Consider the following 13,386-nt stretch of genomic DNA (forward strand, 5'->3'; position numbering starts at 1 on the left):
TTCCCTCTTCAGACGCACGTCGGTAAAATAGGGAATTAATTTGCGCTCCCGGGGGTGGTTCAGCTAAAAAAGGATGCGTGTTCCAGGCTTCCAGCGCAAACGTTCCCTGATGTTATTTTCCAGAAAACTTTTCTATTTGTTTCAGAAAACAATTCTGCCACAGACCAGGAAAAACGTAGTCTAAAGTCAGTGGCGCGTTATTTTGCTTTTTGCATTTTGCATACACTGATTCAGTCTTCTAGCGATTCACATCAATTCCCAAATGTCAAAAATCTAGTTAGAACTAGTTATTCTCTTTGTCTTAGGGCTGCCTTTTTTATAATAACAGAAGACTGTCATATGTTGAATGGTTCCAGTCAGCTTAAATTAAATTGCATTTGTTTTATAACAATGAGTTAACTAAACTGCAAGAAAAACAATACATTTCAAGGTTTCGATGCAGTGGGATTTTTTTCTTCAACACTTAACTGCCTATCACAGTCAAATAGAAACACATTACACTAAACAGCAAACTGGAATCAAATGTAAGCATATATTGAATTGAAAGATTAAAAATCGAAAAAATAGTTAATCTATTTTTCATCGAATCGTGACCCCAAGAATCGATTTTAATCTAATCTGGTGAGGTACCAAAAGATTCCCACCCCTACAAATTCCGCTTGTTTAGACACACACCAAATTTTCTATCATACTGTAAGGTGTAGTATTCATTCCGCGCCTTCTAAAACTCGCCAGAGTAGCCTACACAATTCACCCGTATCAGGTATGCTGACACTGATTACACCGCATACCGCGTGTCTGCGTGCCTGCGTGCCTGCGTGCGTGTTTCTAGTCAATGTGAGGATGCTGGAGATTAGTTGCTACTTTATCCCTGGTGATATTCTGAATGGAACTTAATGAAAAAATGCAAATGTCAACAGAATTGACATGCTTACGTACACACACCCACACACACTGAAGGATAGCCTCACACTGGCACACACATACCATACACACAGATATACAGACACACATTATGTACAGACATACAGACACACATACTGTACAGACATGCACATACAGACACACACATACTGTACAGACACACACACACACACACACACACATACAAACACACATACCACAAACACACTTCTGTCCTATCCTCTATGGTGAGCATACAATATAGAATGCTCCGGAACTCATTTTTCTTTTCTTCTTAAGGAAGGGCGAGAACGTTGAAGCCTCTGGAAAATACAGAGATACAGGCAACCCAAGGACACACAGTGAGACAGTGCATGAGAGAGGGAAATGGATGTTAAAAGTGTTAGAGAAGAGAGGGGGGAAAGCATGAGACCACACAGGTCTGCACACACACACACACACACACACACACACACACACACACACACACACACACACACACACAGGGGACACAGGTGTTGGGGCGGCAGCTGCATTGTCAGCTTGGTCTCATCAGCTTCTCTGGCTTTTTTATTACCACTGGAGTATGGAAGGATAGAGGAGAGATGGAGAGAGATGATGGTAGAGAGAAGGATATGAAAAATAGGGAAGGTAAGAGGTGGAGGAGAGGAAGGAAGGAAAGAAAGAAGAGCCGGGCTGAGTGAAAGAGCAATAAAAAAGTGAAACATTGGAGAGAGGTGATGGAGAAGGTAAAGTGAGCAAGGGATGAAGGAGATGGTAGAAGAGGTGACTCAGAGAGGGAGTAGCAATTCAGGATTTCTGTATAAGTGAAAAAAGAACGATCTTCCAAAAGCGATGCCAGTAGAAGAAAAAAGCAAGTGAAATGAGAATGAACATCACTTAAACATAAAAACACATATCTGGGCTCATCAAGGACAAAGATGTGGAACGCAGGAGAAAGAAAAATAGGGAGTAAAGGAGTAGGGAGAACACAATAGTAGAGCATGGAGAAGTGAAATTGCCAGACATGAGATGGGAGGGAATGGAGGAGAGAGAGATTTTAAGGAGAGGAAGGAGGGGAGGAATGTCAATGAGAGTAAGGAGAAGAGAGGGACATTAAGGAGATGGAGGAGGAGAGAGGGAAATTTGAGAGATATTGGAAGAGAGAGGGATATTAAAGAGAGAATGGAGGAAAGGATGGTAAGGAGAGGAAGGAGAGATAAATGAATGGAGTAGGGAGCCTACATATTAGGGGACTTCCTTAATGAGACTGAAGGTCTTTGATGTGTGGGGAGGGAGAGGAAGAGGGTGTGCGTGTGTGCGTGCGTGCATGTGAGTGTGTGTGTGTGTGTGTGTACACACGTCTCCCAGGGTATGGTTTTTCAGCAGGGGGGAATGTCAGACCCCCGTTACTCGAACTACAGTACCCAAGTCTCAGTCTCCCTCTTTCCATCCATCTTCCCCTCGGTTTCTCTTCTTCCCTTCGTCCTCTGCTCTCATAGCTCCCTCCCCAAGACTGAGATGAGATTGGGGTGGAGGACAACCTCAATCAGGACAGTCTCATGAGAAAGGCAGAAAGCACACTTAGATGCACGGGCACACACAAACACACAGTAAATGCATTCTTTGAATCAACCAATTATGTTCATCTCAAAAGGAATTCCCATTTCTCAGAGATGAGCAACACTGTGACAAACACCAAAGGGTAAAGATAGCATTGTCGCCTTCACACTAACAAGCTAAGGCAGAGAAAACAGAGCTGTATCTAGTGAGCTGCCTCACTAACTTCTCTCTTGGGAACGTCTGAAATCTTCAGACCGCTCACAGTGTGTGAATGCCCCTGACTACCATACGGTCACAAATGTATGGCTCCAGGTAGCTGGTACTTCAACAGTTCAGCTGTAAAAGCCGGATCTATGTAAAGGTCCTATGTGGAGACCACCTGTCTTTGACGTACGTTTACAAAATATTCAGAGATTAATTCATGATTGTCATGAACTGTCTGTGTTGTTTTGCCTATTCATGCATTATGACAACAATTGTCAACCCTAATCTGACTTCAACGGTACCCAAATGAATGACATGTTCATACCAAGAAGCGTAGAAGCCTTTGTAATGTGACAGTCATTCCGAATAGGTGCAGTAGAGTTTGTTGAGTTCAAAGCAGCATAGATGCTTCCCACCACCAGTCCACCACCAGTCCTCCTCCCCCCCACACACAAACACTCCAGCGCTCTTTATTGCGTCTCAGAAAAAACTCAATTTTCCCACCAATTCAACGGTTTTATAGTTAATTTCCTGTCAAATTGAATCTGAGCAATATGAACAATGCCTAACAAATACGGAATGTGTGCGGGTCTAACTAAAACAATTACAATTACTGTTAGCAAGCATTGGTGAAGTCTATCAGGTCTAGCCTACTGGTGTCAACTTCCTGAATCTGTATCCCCACTCACATTATCATGCTTGTGTCCAAGTAAACAGGATGTTTCGCGTGGTGAGGACAGTAAACTAAAACCCTGGACCGGAACTACAAATCTTCAGTCAGGAGGAGAATGTCTTGTATGACACCGGAACGACATCAGCTGAACAGGTATGAGCAGGTATTGCTCAAATGCTACACTACTCTCAAATGGTACTCTCAAATGGCACACTATCATCCTATGTACAGTACAGAGTACTTTTGATACGGTACGTCCCCAAAATACCAGGATGACTTCATACATCCCATTGCATTATTTAGGTATACAAGCTCGCTTGTCTTGGCCATTCCAACCCCACAATCCTCTGTACTTTGGAGACAAGTACAAAAGTGAAACAGTACAAACCCTTTGAGGAGGTTGTGTGTCTCAAACAGATCCTCTTTCATTCCTATGGCCTGACAACGTGTGTGCCGTGTAAGCTTTCGTTCCTGCTAAAGTGAAACGTGAAAGTGTATTTGAGGATCTCACATGGGGCGGGGGAACACTGACAGACCCATCTCAGCCACAGGTCGATGACTAAGATGAAGTTCCCAGCTCTCCAGCTGTTTCAGTGTTTTCACACTGAGAGCTACTGGCTCTGGGAGCTCCATCCCACAGATGGTTAGGAGGATAGTGCCCCGGTACACATCTGTTGAAATGCTTACAAATAGTTGAAGTAGATGGATATTCAGTTAGTGTGTGAGGTATAACCTAGTACAATTATGTACCAAAGCCTGGAGACAGCGTGCGTGACTCATGTCTGCAATCGTCAATCGCTGGTAATGGAGCATATGTTCAGTTATACCTTGTTTGTCATATTTGTGCCTTTGGTTTTGAGGAGAGAATACCCATATGTGCATGCCAGTGTAGGATGCAGGAATGTAGGCAGGTTACAAACAGAGGGCAGGTTGGAGACAATGACAAACACACACACACAAACACACTCGCACACACAACCATGTAGTTGGCTTGGTGCACAACACCCAGGAACGATCAGGTAGTGCGTTCCCTACCCGACCGTTCCTGGGTGTGTGTTATTGTCTCGACTAGGAACCTCAGAAAACTTCAGAGGAAGGTTGTTTACTTAATGACATCTATCCCAGTTTTTGCTCCCCTCCAAACCTGCCAGACGCCAATTCTCTCATTGAATATGTATGACCCACAGCTGCTTGTTACCAGAGAAAGAGAAAGAGGGAAAAAAATGTGTGAGGCAAAGTTACTTACATATAACCTGCAGTGTTTAGGCGTGGCTGGGCTGCAAGCTATAGAAGAGCTCCAGGGGTGTGTGTGTGTGTGTATGTTTGTGTGTGCACACTAGGTTGCCACTATTTTTCTTTGCTAGGGTCAAAACAGCAAATAGCAAAAAACACCCAAAACAATAACAAACGAAATGTAATAAATTATAAATGAGCATCTGAGTTTCCTTGGAGAAATCAGGACGGCAATCTCCCGGTTGCGTCTTCGCAGATGTGACGACTGCTTTTGATCTAATCGAATTACAGAGCCTGTTTACCTTGCCGGCAGAGACTCAACACAATCAAGTAGAACCAGACGGACACATATGCGCCCCGACACACACAAGCATACACACAACCATTCTCTCCCCTCTTCTACAGGCCTAGGAGAGAAGGCAGGAGTGGGGTTATCAAAGTGGCTCCAGGCAACAGACAGAACAGCTAATAACTGCAGCGCTGTCTCCGCGGACGGAGGTCAGACAGCTATTCTAGTCCCGGCTGAGAGAGCGGTTGAAAGGCAATAAAGCGGAATGCCCACACACACTCACACAGACACACACATACTTCTTCAAGGTGTGTAGACTTTGTGTGTCTCTTAATCCTCTTCATTATCACCTTTTATTGAGGCATCGGTTAAGCCGAGCTGAGCTTGGAATATTCTGATAGACTTTCCTGAAAGTCTGGCGTGTTAGGAATATTATTTTAATCCCCTTTGTGATATTTATCTTTTCATGTGCAATTAACTACCTAGAATGTTGTAGTAAACGTATAGCCACATAACCAGCAAAAAAACAAAGGACAAGTTCAGGGGGAAATGAATCAGTCCAAAGACTGACTCCAGATGGATGTTTAGGAGGTGTGTGCTGGCATTTCACGGATCTGAGGTCTGGTATTCCACACCAAGGATCTGGGTTAGGGTTACAGTTAGGGTACCAAGTACACCTATCTTACACCAGGTAGAAAAGAAACACATTGATAGTCAGTCTTTTTGGCAATGTCACATGCCCACATTCTGTTAGTCTAACACACATACATGCACTGACCCCCTCCTTGTCTAGTTTCCTCTCACACCCCAATGCTCGTTAACCATTTTTGTACAAATGACTTGAAGCCAGAAAGATGTTGTACTCTGTCTTCCTTAAACACCTTTTATTTTCCTTCTGTCACTATTCTGTCTGTTGAACTCTCTCTCTTCTCTCCATCGCTCTATTTCTACCTCCTCCCCCTTTTTCTCCCTTGGCCTGGATAACAGGACAGACAAAATAAGACTGATGGCTCAATCCTTAAAGGATAAAGGTGAGAATTACAAATGCGGCCACCAAAGCCAATGTATTTTCACCGTGACCGAAAAAAGGCTTCCTCAGAACTGCCAGTTCATTTACAAATAAAAGTATATCATTTTCCCTCATTCCAGACAGAAACACATCAGCCCTGTTTTGAATGCTGGAGTCTGGGCGATATGTTGATGCGCCATTACCATTTCGAAGGTGATAATGATCACACATGAAAATGACAGGATGATGAGTGTGCTTGAAGAATGTGCTTGTGAGAGTGTGTGCGTGAGTTTCTGGTCCCACAGTAAGTGAATCTTATAACTGTCCTAATATATGTGAGACAATGTGATGTGCATACATAAGTGTTTGTGCATGTGCAATATGCATCCATACAATGTTAATAATCTATGTGTGTGTGTGTATGTTTTCATACATGTATGTGTGTGTACTTGCTGCATTGTTGAGCCTCCCAGTAACGGTTTAGCAGACTGGTCCAGGCCACAGCCCTGAGAAATCATTAGCTAACACGTGGGTAATGGAGCATGCCTCTGCAACCCTTCTGTAGAGGAGGCTGGTCTGTGTAAACACATTTAAGGAACTGTAAACGCTGTTTGTAACGTGTGACTGCAACGCGTGCAACGTTAGTCAAACGCTCCACAAACGTTCTTCAGCGTTAACCAGCGTTTAAAATTAAACGTTGAAGAACGCTGGTCTCCATGAGAACTTTTGTGCATGTTCAAACCTTCTTTTTCTTTTGACCAGCGTTCTCCGCCGATCACCGCCGACGACCGCCGATTACCAGCGTCACCAGCATCCACAAAATGCTCTTCTGGCGCTATACCAGCAACCATGGAAGATGTGGTAGAAATGTTGGTCATATGCATAGCTGTATGTGTATGAAATCTATAATCTTCTATGTTCATTGGTAAGAGACAGGAAGGAAGATAATTAAGTTGAGTTCAAAGGAATGTGAGGTGCTGATGGCTCTGTGGGCAGCTTGCCCTGGGGGATGGGTGAAGCATTTTATATGGCCTTCTGTCCTCTGGTCACTGTAAGGGGTCAATGAGACAGTTGCTCTGAACTTTGGCTAGAAGGACTGTGTCCTGTTGCATTGTTTGTGTTAATTAAAAGTATTGTTTGAAGATGGTCACACAAAGGACAGTTGACCATTTGACTGGTTAACCCCTGTGACTTTATTATCTACTGCTCTGGAGAGAGCTGTGACATCAAAGAACTTTGGAACACACTGGAGATGTATTGTTTCAAGCTGTCACTAAGTTGAGTTAGCCAATCACAGAGTTTGCTATATTGATTGATTGACCTTATAGAATGCCATTTGATCTCAAGTTTATATAAGGCATTGCATGTGTGATAGTTCTCTATCACTCTTACGAACGATCTGTGTGGATGGCACCTCCTTCGTTAATGACTGATCAGCAAAGCTTTGTTTAATCATATGTAATTGTATAGTCTAAATAAATTGTATTGAAACCGCCATCTTTGACTATATTCAAATCTACACAGTCCAGCAAGAATTTTCTTTGACAACGATTACCAACATTTCCTTTAATGTCATAGTACGTTGACCAGAACATTATGGTGTGACGGGGCCTTTAGTTAGCCTTTAAGAAGTTGTTGAGTCATTTCACAAGAAAACTAAGTATTCGATTTTCAAAAACAAATGTTTAAGACACATGTTTATTACACACGATATTGAGGAAATTTCCTTTGACTAGAGCAGTCTTTTATGAAAACTTTAAGCATTGATTCCTAGGCTGACAAGATGGCTTGACAGAAATCCAAGCCAATTATGAATGAGCGGTACAGTGAGGAAGGAAGAACATGAGGTGAGAATCTGTTGATTTCATGTTTAAAAAAATGTATCATCCAACTGTGAAGTCAAGTTTTTGTTGATGCAAAAAGTTATCTGCATCTTATTCTTTTTACAGTGCATGTGTTTTAAATTACACAAATATTATGCATGCAAATGTGTTCTGTATGTTTTCTGTGTTTTACAGTAAGACCCTAGAAAAATACAGAAATATTGTCCAGGGAACTTCTTACCACCACTGTATGTTTAAGCTATGTTTTTGTTTTTGCTAGACCACCTCCACAGATATAGTAGAGCCACAAATGCTCTGTGTGAGCTAGTCTCTGAACTACACACAAACACACACGCAACACACATGCACACACCCACACACACACTGACAGACAAGGAGCCAGACCTTATAATCATGGTACATTCCCACAACTCCTCTCCACTAGCCTTGGTGGTTAGTGTGAGCTGAAAATATTCCCTCTCCATCTCCAGTATGAAATATGTTCATTTCCACATTCTAAACTTATTTTTTCTCTCCTCGGAACTCATTTTCTCTCTCAGTCCCTTGGCCTTCTGTGATTTTTTTGGGGGAACACAAAATAACTCTTGCTCATTTCCAAAATGAAAAATGAAATGAATAATTTCTGAAGCCCATGTGTGCGTGTGTGTTTGTGTACATGTGTTTTAGTAAACTCACAAGCCCCTTTGAGTGTGCATGCATGCTCCACTGAGGAGGGATTTGGTGGTGAAACACAAATGGAGAGCCCTTATTGGAGCATTGATCTTGTTTGTTCAGAGAACGAAAGAATTCTCTTGAAAACAGACATGAGTTATGAAAAATAAGTCCGGTGTCGAGAGCTAGGAGATTGGGAGAGTGGGACCCACCAACTGAGATGAGAGGATTGATATATAGCAAGGGAAAAAAAACTAGAACAGGTGTAGGTTTAAACGAACGACTGTCCACCTAAATAAATAAATGATTAGCATGTTGCTCCCGTATACACCCAGCTATTACATTTAACGATTGGGCTATGTGACAGCTGTCCCCCTCTTAGTTACAAGGTAGGTACCATTAACCCACAGCCCCAGGCCACTCTAAACAACCATGTGTGAAATATGCCACACTTTGGACATAATTGTCTGTCTATGTGGACTCAATACAATCATAAATGGAACACAAAATCACAGAAAATAGAAAGCCAGGACACACACTCATACAAACACCCATACACAAACACACACACACACATACACAGTACAATAAAAACCTGTCCACCCTGTTCATATGTCTCCTATATGAGTCCTATTATCCTCCAATTTTCTAGTCTCAAGTGTGCTTCTTCAGTTTTGTATTCAACTGTGTCAGTCTTTGTTGATAAGCTGGTTCTTTCCCAGTTGTGTCAGGCTGACAAAGACAACTCTGGGCTGATATTGGCTTATCTGCTGCATTCTCTTTCTTCCTCTCTGCCATTCTCTGAAACCAAGACTCCCACAGAGCACTACCCCGATGGAGCGAGACCCCTGTCCCACTTTCTTTCTCTCAGCTGACTTTCTCTCTCGTTTCCTCCCCCTTCACTTTTCTCTCTACCCCAGTCTGTTCTTTAGAGTCAGGATGAATGGCTGGCTCATGTGATGGACAGTCTGTGGTTCGGTAGGCAGGTAAGTAAACAACATCCCCCTCCGCAGGGCTGCATTGACAGAGAACGCCACATTAGCATTTGAACAGCAGCACTACAGTAAATCTCGCATTAATTATGCGGTGCATAATCTTACATTATCTGTAAGACATTGCAGGCTGGAGACAAACCATACATATGCCATACTTTGAATTAATTCCTAATTTTGTATGTTTACTTCATTAAAAAAATACTGTCTATTAATTAGCCACAGCGTTTTTTAACGTAATTGCCATCACGCTCCTCTCTATACAGTTTGTGTCTGTGTATCAGTCTGATGTCAACAACATCACACCCAAATGCATAGAGCAGCACACAAACACTCTCGAAAACGAGAACTTTGACAGTGCCACCATACAGTAGCCCACTTCACCACGCTATCTATCCATTTCAACTCCAACAAGTTGACCCTCAGGGCACTCGAAGGCAACGACATCAAAACAGGTGGAATTATGTCAACACCATTACAAAGTAGCCTATTTCCAAAAAGCTTTAAACGCAAGGTCTATAGCCTACTCTAAGCCTAATGAATGAATAGCTGATATTACGCATTTAGTTCTTGTTGTAACTTGTAAACTGGGGCAACACACATGCACAGTCTCGTTACTGTACACAATCACTTCTTACATTGGAGTGGAAATTCTGACACCCTTTCGAGGCTAAATCAATATTTTCATAGAAACACGGGCACAGCCTGCGCGCACGCAACCAACCTGGATTGACATGAGCGGCTAAGTCAAAGGTTATTTAGCTTTAATAAGTTTATTTTCAAGTTAAAAGCAATAGCCTGTACACATTGTGATACCGAAAAAGAAAAAAAGTGACCGTCAGGTCAATTGACTGCATTATTTTGACGACTACCTTTCTGCTATGCGCGTCCTCCTCACTCCGCCGGTCCGGCACTTTCCTGCGACTCAACATTAGTAGGTAGACCAGTGCCCCTAGCCACACGAGCACCACCAACGATAAAGTCAGCTTCCGACAGAGCCGCTTCATTTTCCCGCAACCAGTCGGAGCAGAAATCGCCCATTTATTCGCAGGGTAATCTACGAGAAACACAGGAAGAAAGTCACTGCGAAAGACGTGAGCCGTTCCCTAGTGCACCCCACTCATAGGTGCTCGCTCTTGTCAAACGCAGGGCTCTCGGTCTTAACCGCGCGCCCGCCGGTGACCGCCGTGTTCGCGGTGGGGCCCTAAGCTGCCTGGTTGGTTGTACGCGGTGACGGTTCTGCTCGAAAGCTGCGATGTGGGCTACTACGCTGGTTGGCATCCAGCCCGTTCACAATCAGCTAGTTGGAGAGAAGAGTTAGGCTACCTAAAGCAAGAGAATGGATGCAGCACCACCTGCCGACCTTTTTGATTAAGTAGCCTAACTCAGGTTAGTAAATCAGGTTAAGATCAAATCTGATTTATCCACCCACAGTTTTAGAATAGCCTAGGCCTAAACTATAGGCCTGGATTCCATTTATCATAAAGGGTCGGTTTGAAAGTACCACAAATAAACACACCCAAACATACAAGTGCAGAGCTATAAATTATTAAACCCACATTGACTTGTTCATAGGCCTGTAGGCATACGCTTTCATTTTGGGAAGGTGAAGGTATCGTCTGAAGTCGAGCTCACGCCTGCTGAAAAGTAGCCTATTCTTGCAGCCTACCCTAGAAAAAGCCAACATGATGGGTAATGTGTTGTGTTGTAGCATCATCTAGTGGTCAATATTGCAAAAATTAACTTGATATCAACCTCAGAAAAATGACTGAATTACATCTGTTACAGTTTTTCTCAATTGGTTTGGCTCATTTCACAAAACAGAAATGACATTCTCAAAACAACACGTGCAAACCTCCAAACCGCTGGGCACTTGTTCACAACAGATTGGAATTGTTCATTCCTTTAATCAAATTGCAATTGTATTAGCACATCCTTGTAAATGACAAGTGCAATTGTCTACAGTTTGCACACATTTCAAATGATTTCGCACATCTTTCAAATGGTTAGGTATAATTGCCTTCAATTAGGCCAACTATCAATTGAAAATATCTTGCTGGTCTAAACTGACTGTTGTTTCTCAGTCAAGTGGTTGTTCTCTGCAAAACATATTGGCATAATTTCCTTGTGTACATCATCACCTGCACGATAGTTCACTCCACTGTCAAAATCTTTCAGGCACATAATACCATTAAAAACATAATGGTATATACTGTAATATGGATCTCTTGGATCATCTGCTTACGGTCATTGTCAGGTGCAAGTAGAACTTTACAAAACAAGGGGACACATCCGATCACCAATCACACAGTAAGTTTAGTTACAGTTTTTCTCGATTGCTTTGGCTCAATTCTTGAAACAGAAATGACATTCTCAAAGCTCCACGTGCATTTAGCAAAATAGCCTATATGGTTCAGCACAACTACATAGATCACCTTCAAAAGGTCATATCTCACCCAAAACAGTTAACTCATGCTTCAAAACCAAATCATTTTCTCATATAAATAGTCAGTGCCCTCAAAATGAAAAGTTCCTTCTCGATTGCTTTGGCTCATCGCTCGAAAAAGAATTGAACATTCTCAAACCTTTAAATACATTTGCCAAAATAACCCAGATGGTTCAGCAAAACACCATGGAACACCTGCAAAGGGTCATCTCTTTCCTAAAACAGACAACTTATCAGTCAAAACTAAATCATTTTCCCATACAAATAGTCAGTGCCCCCAAACTGGAAAGTCCCTTTGGCATTGTGTAAACACTGCAGGTCAAAATGTTTAGATGTTTTGTCAGTATGGCAGTGGACCTTAGAAATATCCCTCATGTGCACTGTGCTACAGTTACTGTAGTAGATGTTTTCTTTCCAGAATACAATGTGTCTCAATCTGCATTTACAGTGTAAATTTATTCATTTAGCAGATGCTTTCATCCAAAGCGACTTCCAAGAGAGCTTTACAAGAGTGCATAGGTCACTGATCATACAGTAACAACGCGATAGCCCCAAACATTTCGGGTAGCCAAAACATGAAGCATACATTGTGAAAAACCCAAATACAGTAAGTGCCAAAGAGAAGAACCATAAGAGCATGTAGCCAAACAAGTTACAACTAAACAATATGAATCTCAAAACTGCAAGAGTGCACCTGTAGAAAAGCAAGCAACAATACTGTAATGTATGCTTCATGTTTTGGCTAACCACAATGTTTTTGTGGCTATCTCGTTGTTTAGGATCATTGACCTATGCTCTTTTGTAAAGCAGACAGCATGGAAGTCGCTTTGGATAAAAGCGTCTGCTAAATGAATACATGTAAAATGTAAATGTGCATCAAACAGAAAAAAGATTACAGTAATTCAAGAGTAACCTACAAGGTTTCACATCACATATTGCACTTACACTGCCATGGAAATTGTTACTGTAATTGCCATACATCATGGTTACTGTTACAGGAAATGTGTACAGCACAATATACTTTCATACAATAAGCACATCAAAACTAACATTATGTATAACCTACACTAGTAGTATGAGTAACCACAGTAAGTTTCAGGCAAGTGACCCCCTCCTAGTCAGAGTTGCAGAGGGTGCATTTCATGGCAAGAAGGAAACACATACAGTAAGAAAGTAAAGCAAAGCTGGAGTTTCACTAGTTGTCGTCCTCACTGTCTGTCTGGCCACAGATTTCATTGACATCACATCTGATGTTCTCCCTTACGATGCAACAGGGGAAGAATTGTTGTTCATGCCGCAACAATCCCCTACACTGATCTGCTGTGACATCATCACAAGCAGCATCCATTGCCTGGAGCAGGGACCTCTGGTTTTGAGCCCGATGCTCATAAACCCTCCACCTACATGCAGAAAAAACCTCCTGGATAGGTTTAAGGAATGGGGAGTTAGGTGATATGAGCACCATTAGCATTCTTTGATGGGCAGTGAATCCTGATGAGCGGGTGACGGTGGAAGCTTACATTGTCCCACACAATGACAAATGTAAGAAAGTGAGGCCCTACCAAACCCCTCTCATGTA

The 13,386-nt window shown here is 42.4% G+C and overlaps 1 protein-coding gene across 1 annotated transcript in view; it reads right to left on the minus strand.

Annotated features, from left to right (window-relative positions):
- galnt14 (UDP-N-acetyl-alpha-D-galactosamine:polypeptide N-acetylgalactosaminyltransferase 14 (GalNAc-T14)) overlaps window positions 1-10,648 on the minus strand; it is a 70,386-nt gene extending 59,738 nt beyond the window's left edge. The window contains exon 1 of the mRNA XM_047049541.1: window positions 10,234-10,648. Coding sequence (XP_046905497.1) covers window positions 10,234-10,368 — 135 coding nt within the window. The 5' untranslated portion in view covers window positions 10,369-10,648. The remainder of the gene's footprint in view (window positions 1-10,233) is intronic.
- Between the last annotated feature and the right edge of the window lie 2,738 nt (window positions 10,649-13,386).

Source organism: Hypomesus transpacificus, chromosome 26 (assembly GCF_021917145.1).
Source record: "Hypomesus transpacificus isolate Combined female chromosome 26, fHypTra1, whole genome shotgun sequence".
Taxonomy (NCBI): domain Eukaryota; kingdom Metazoa; phylum Chordata; class Actinopteri; order Osmeriformes; family Osmeridae; genus Hypomesus; species Hypomesus transpacificus.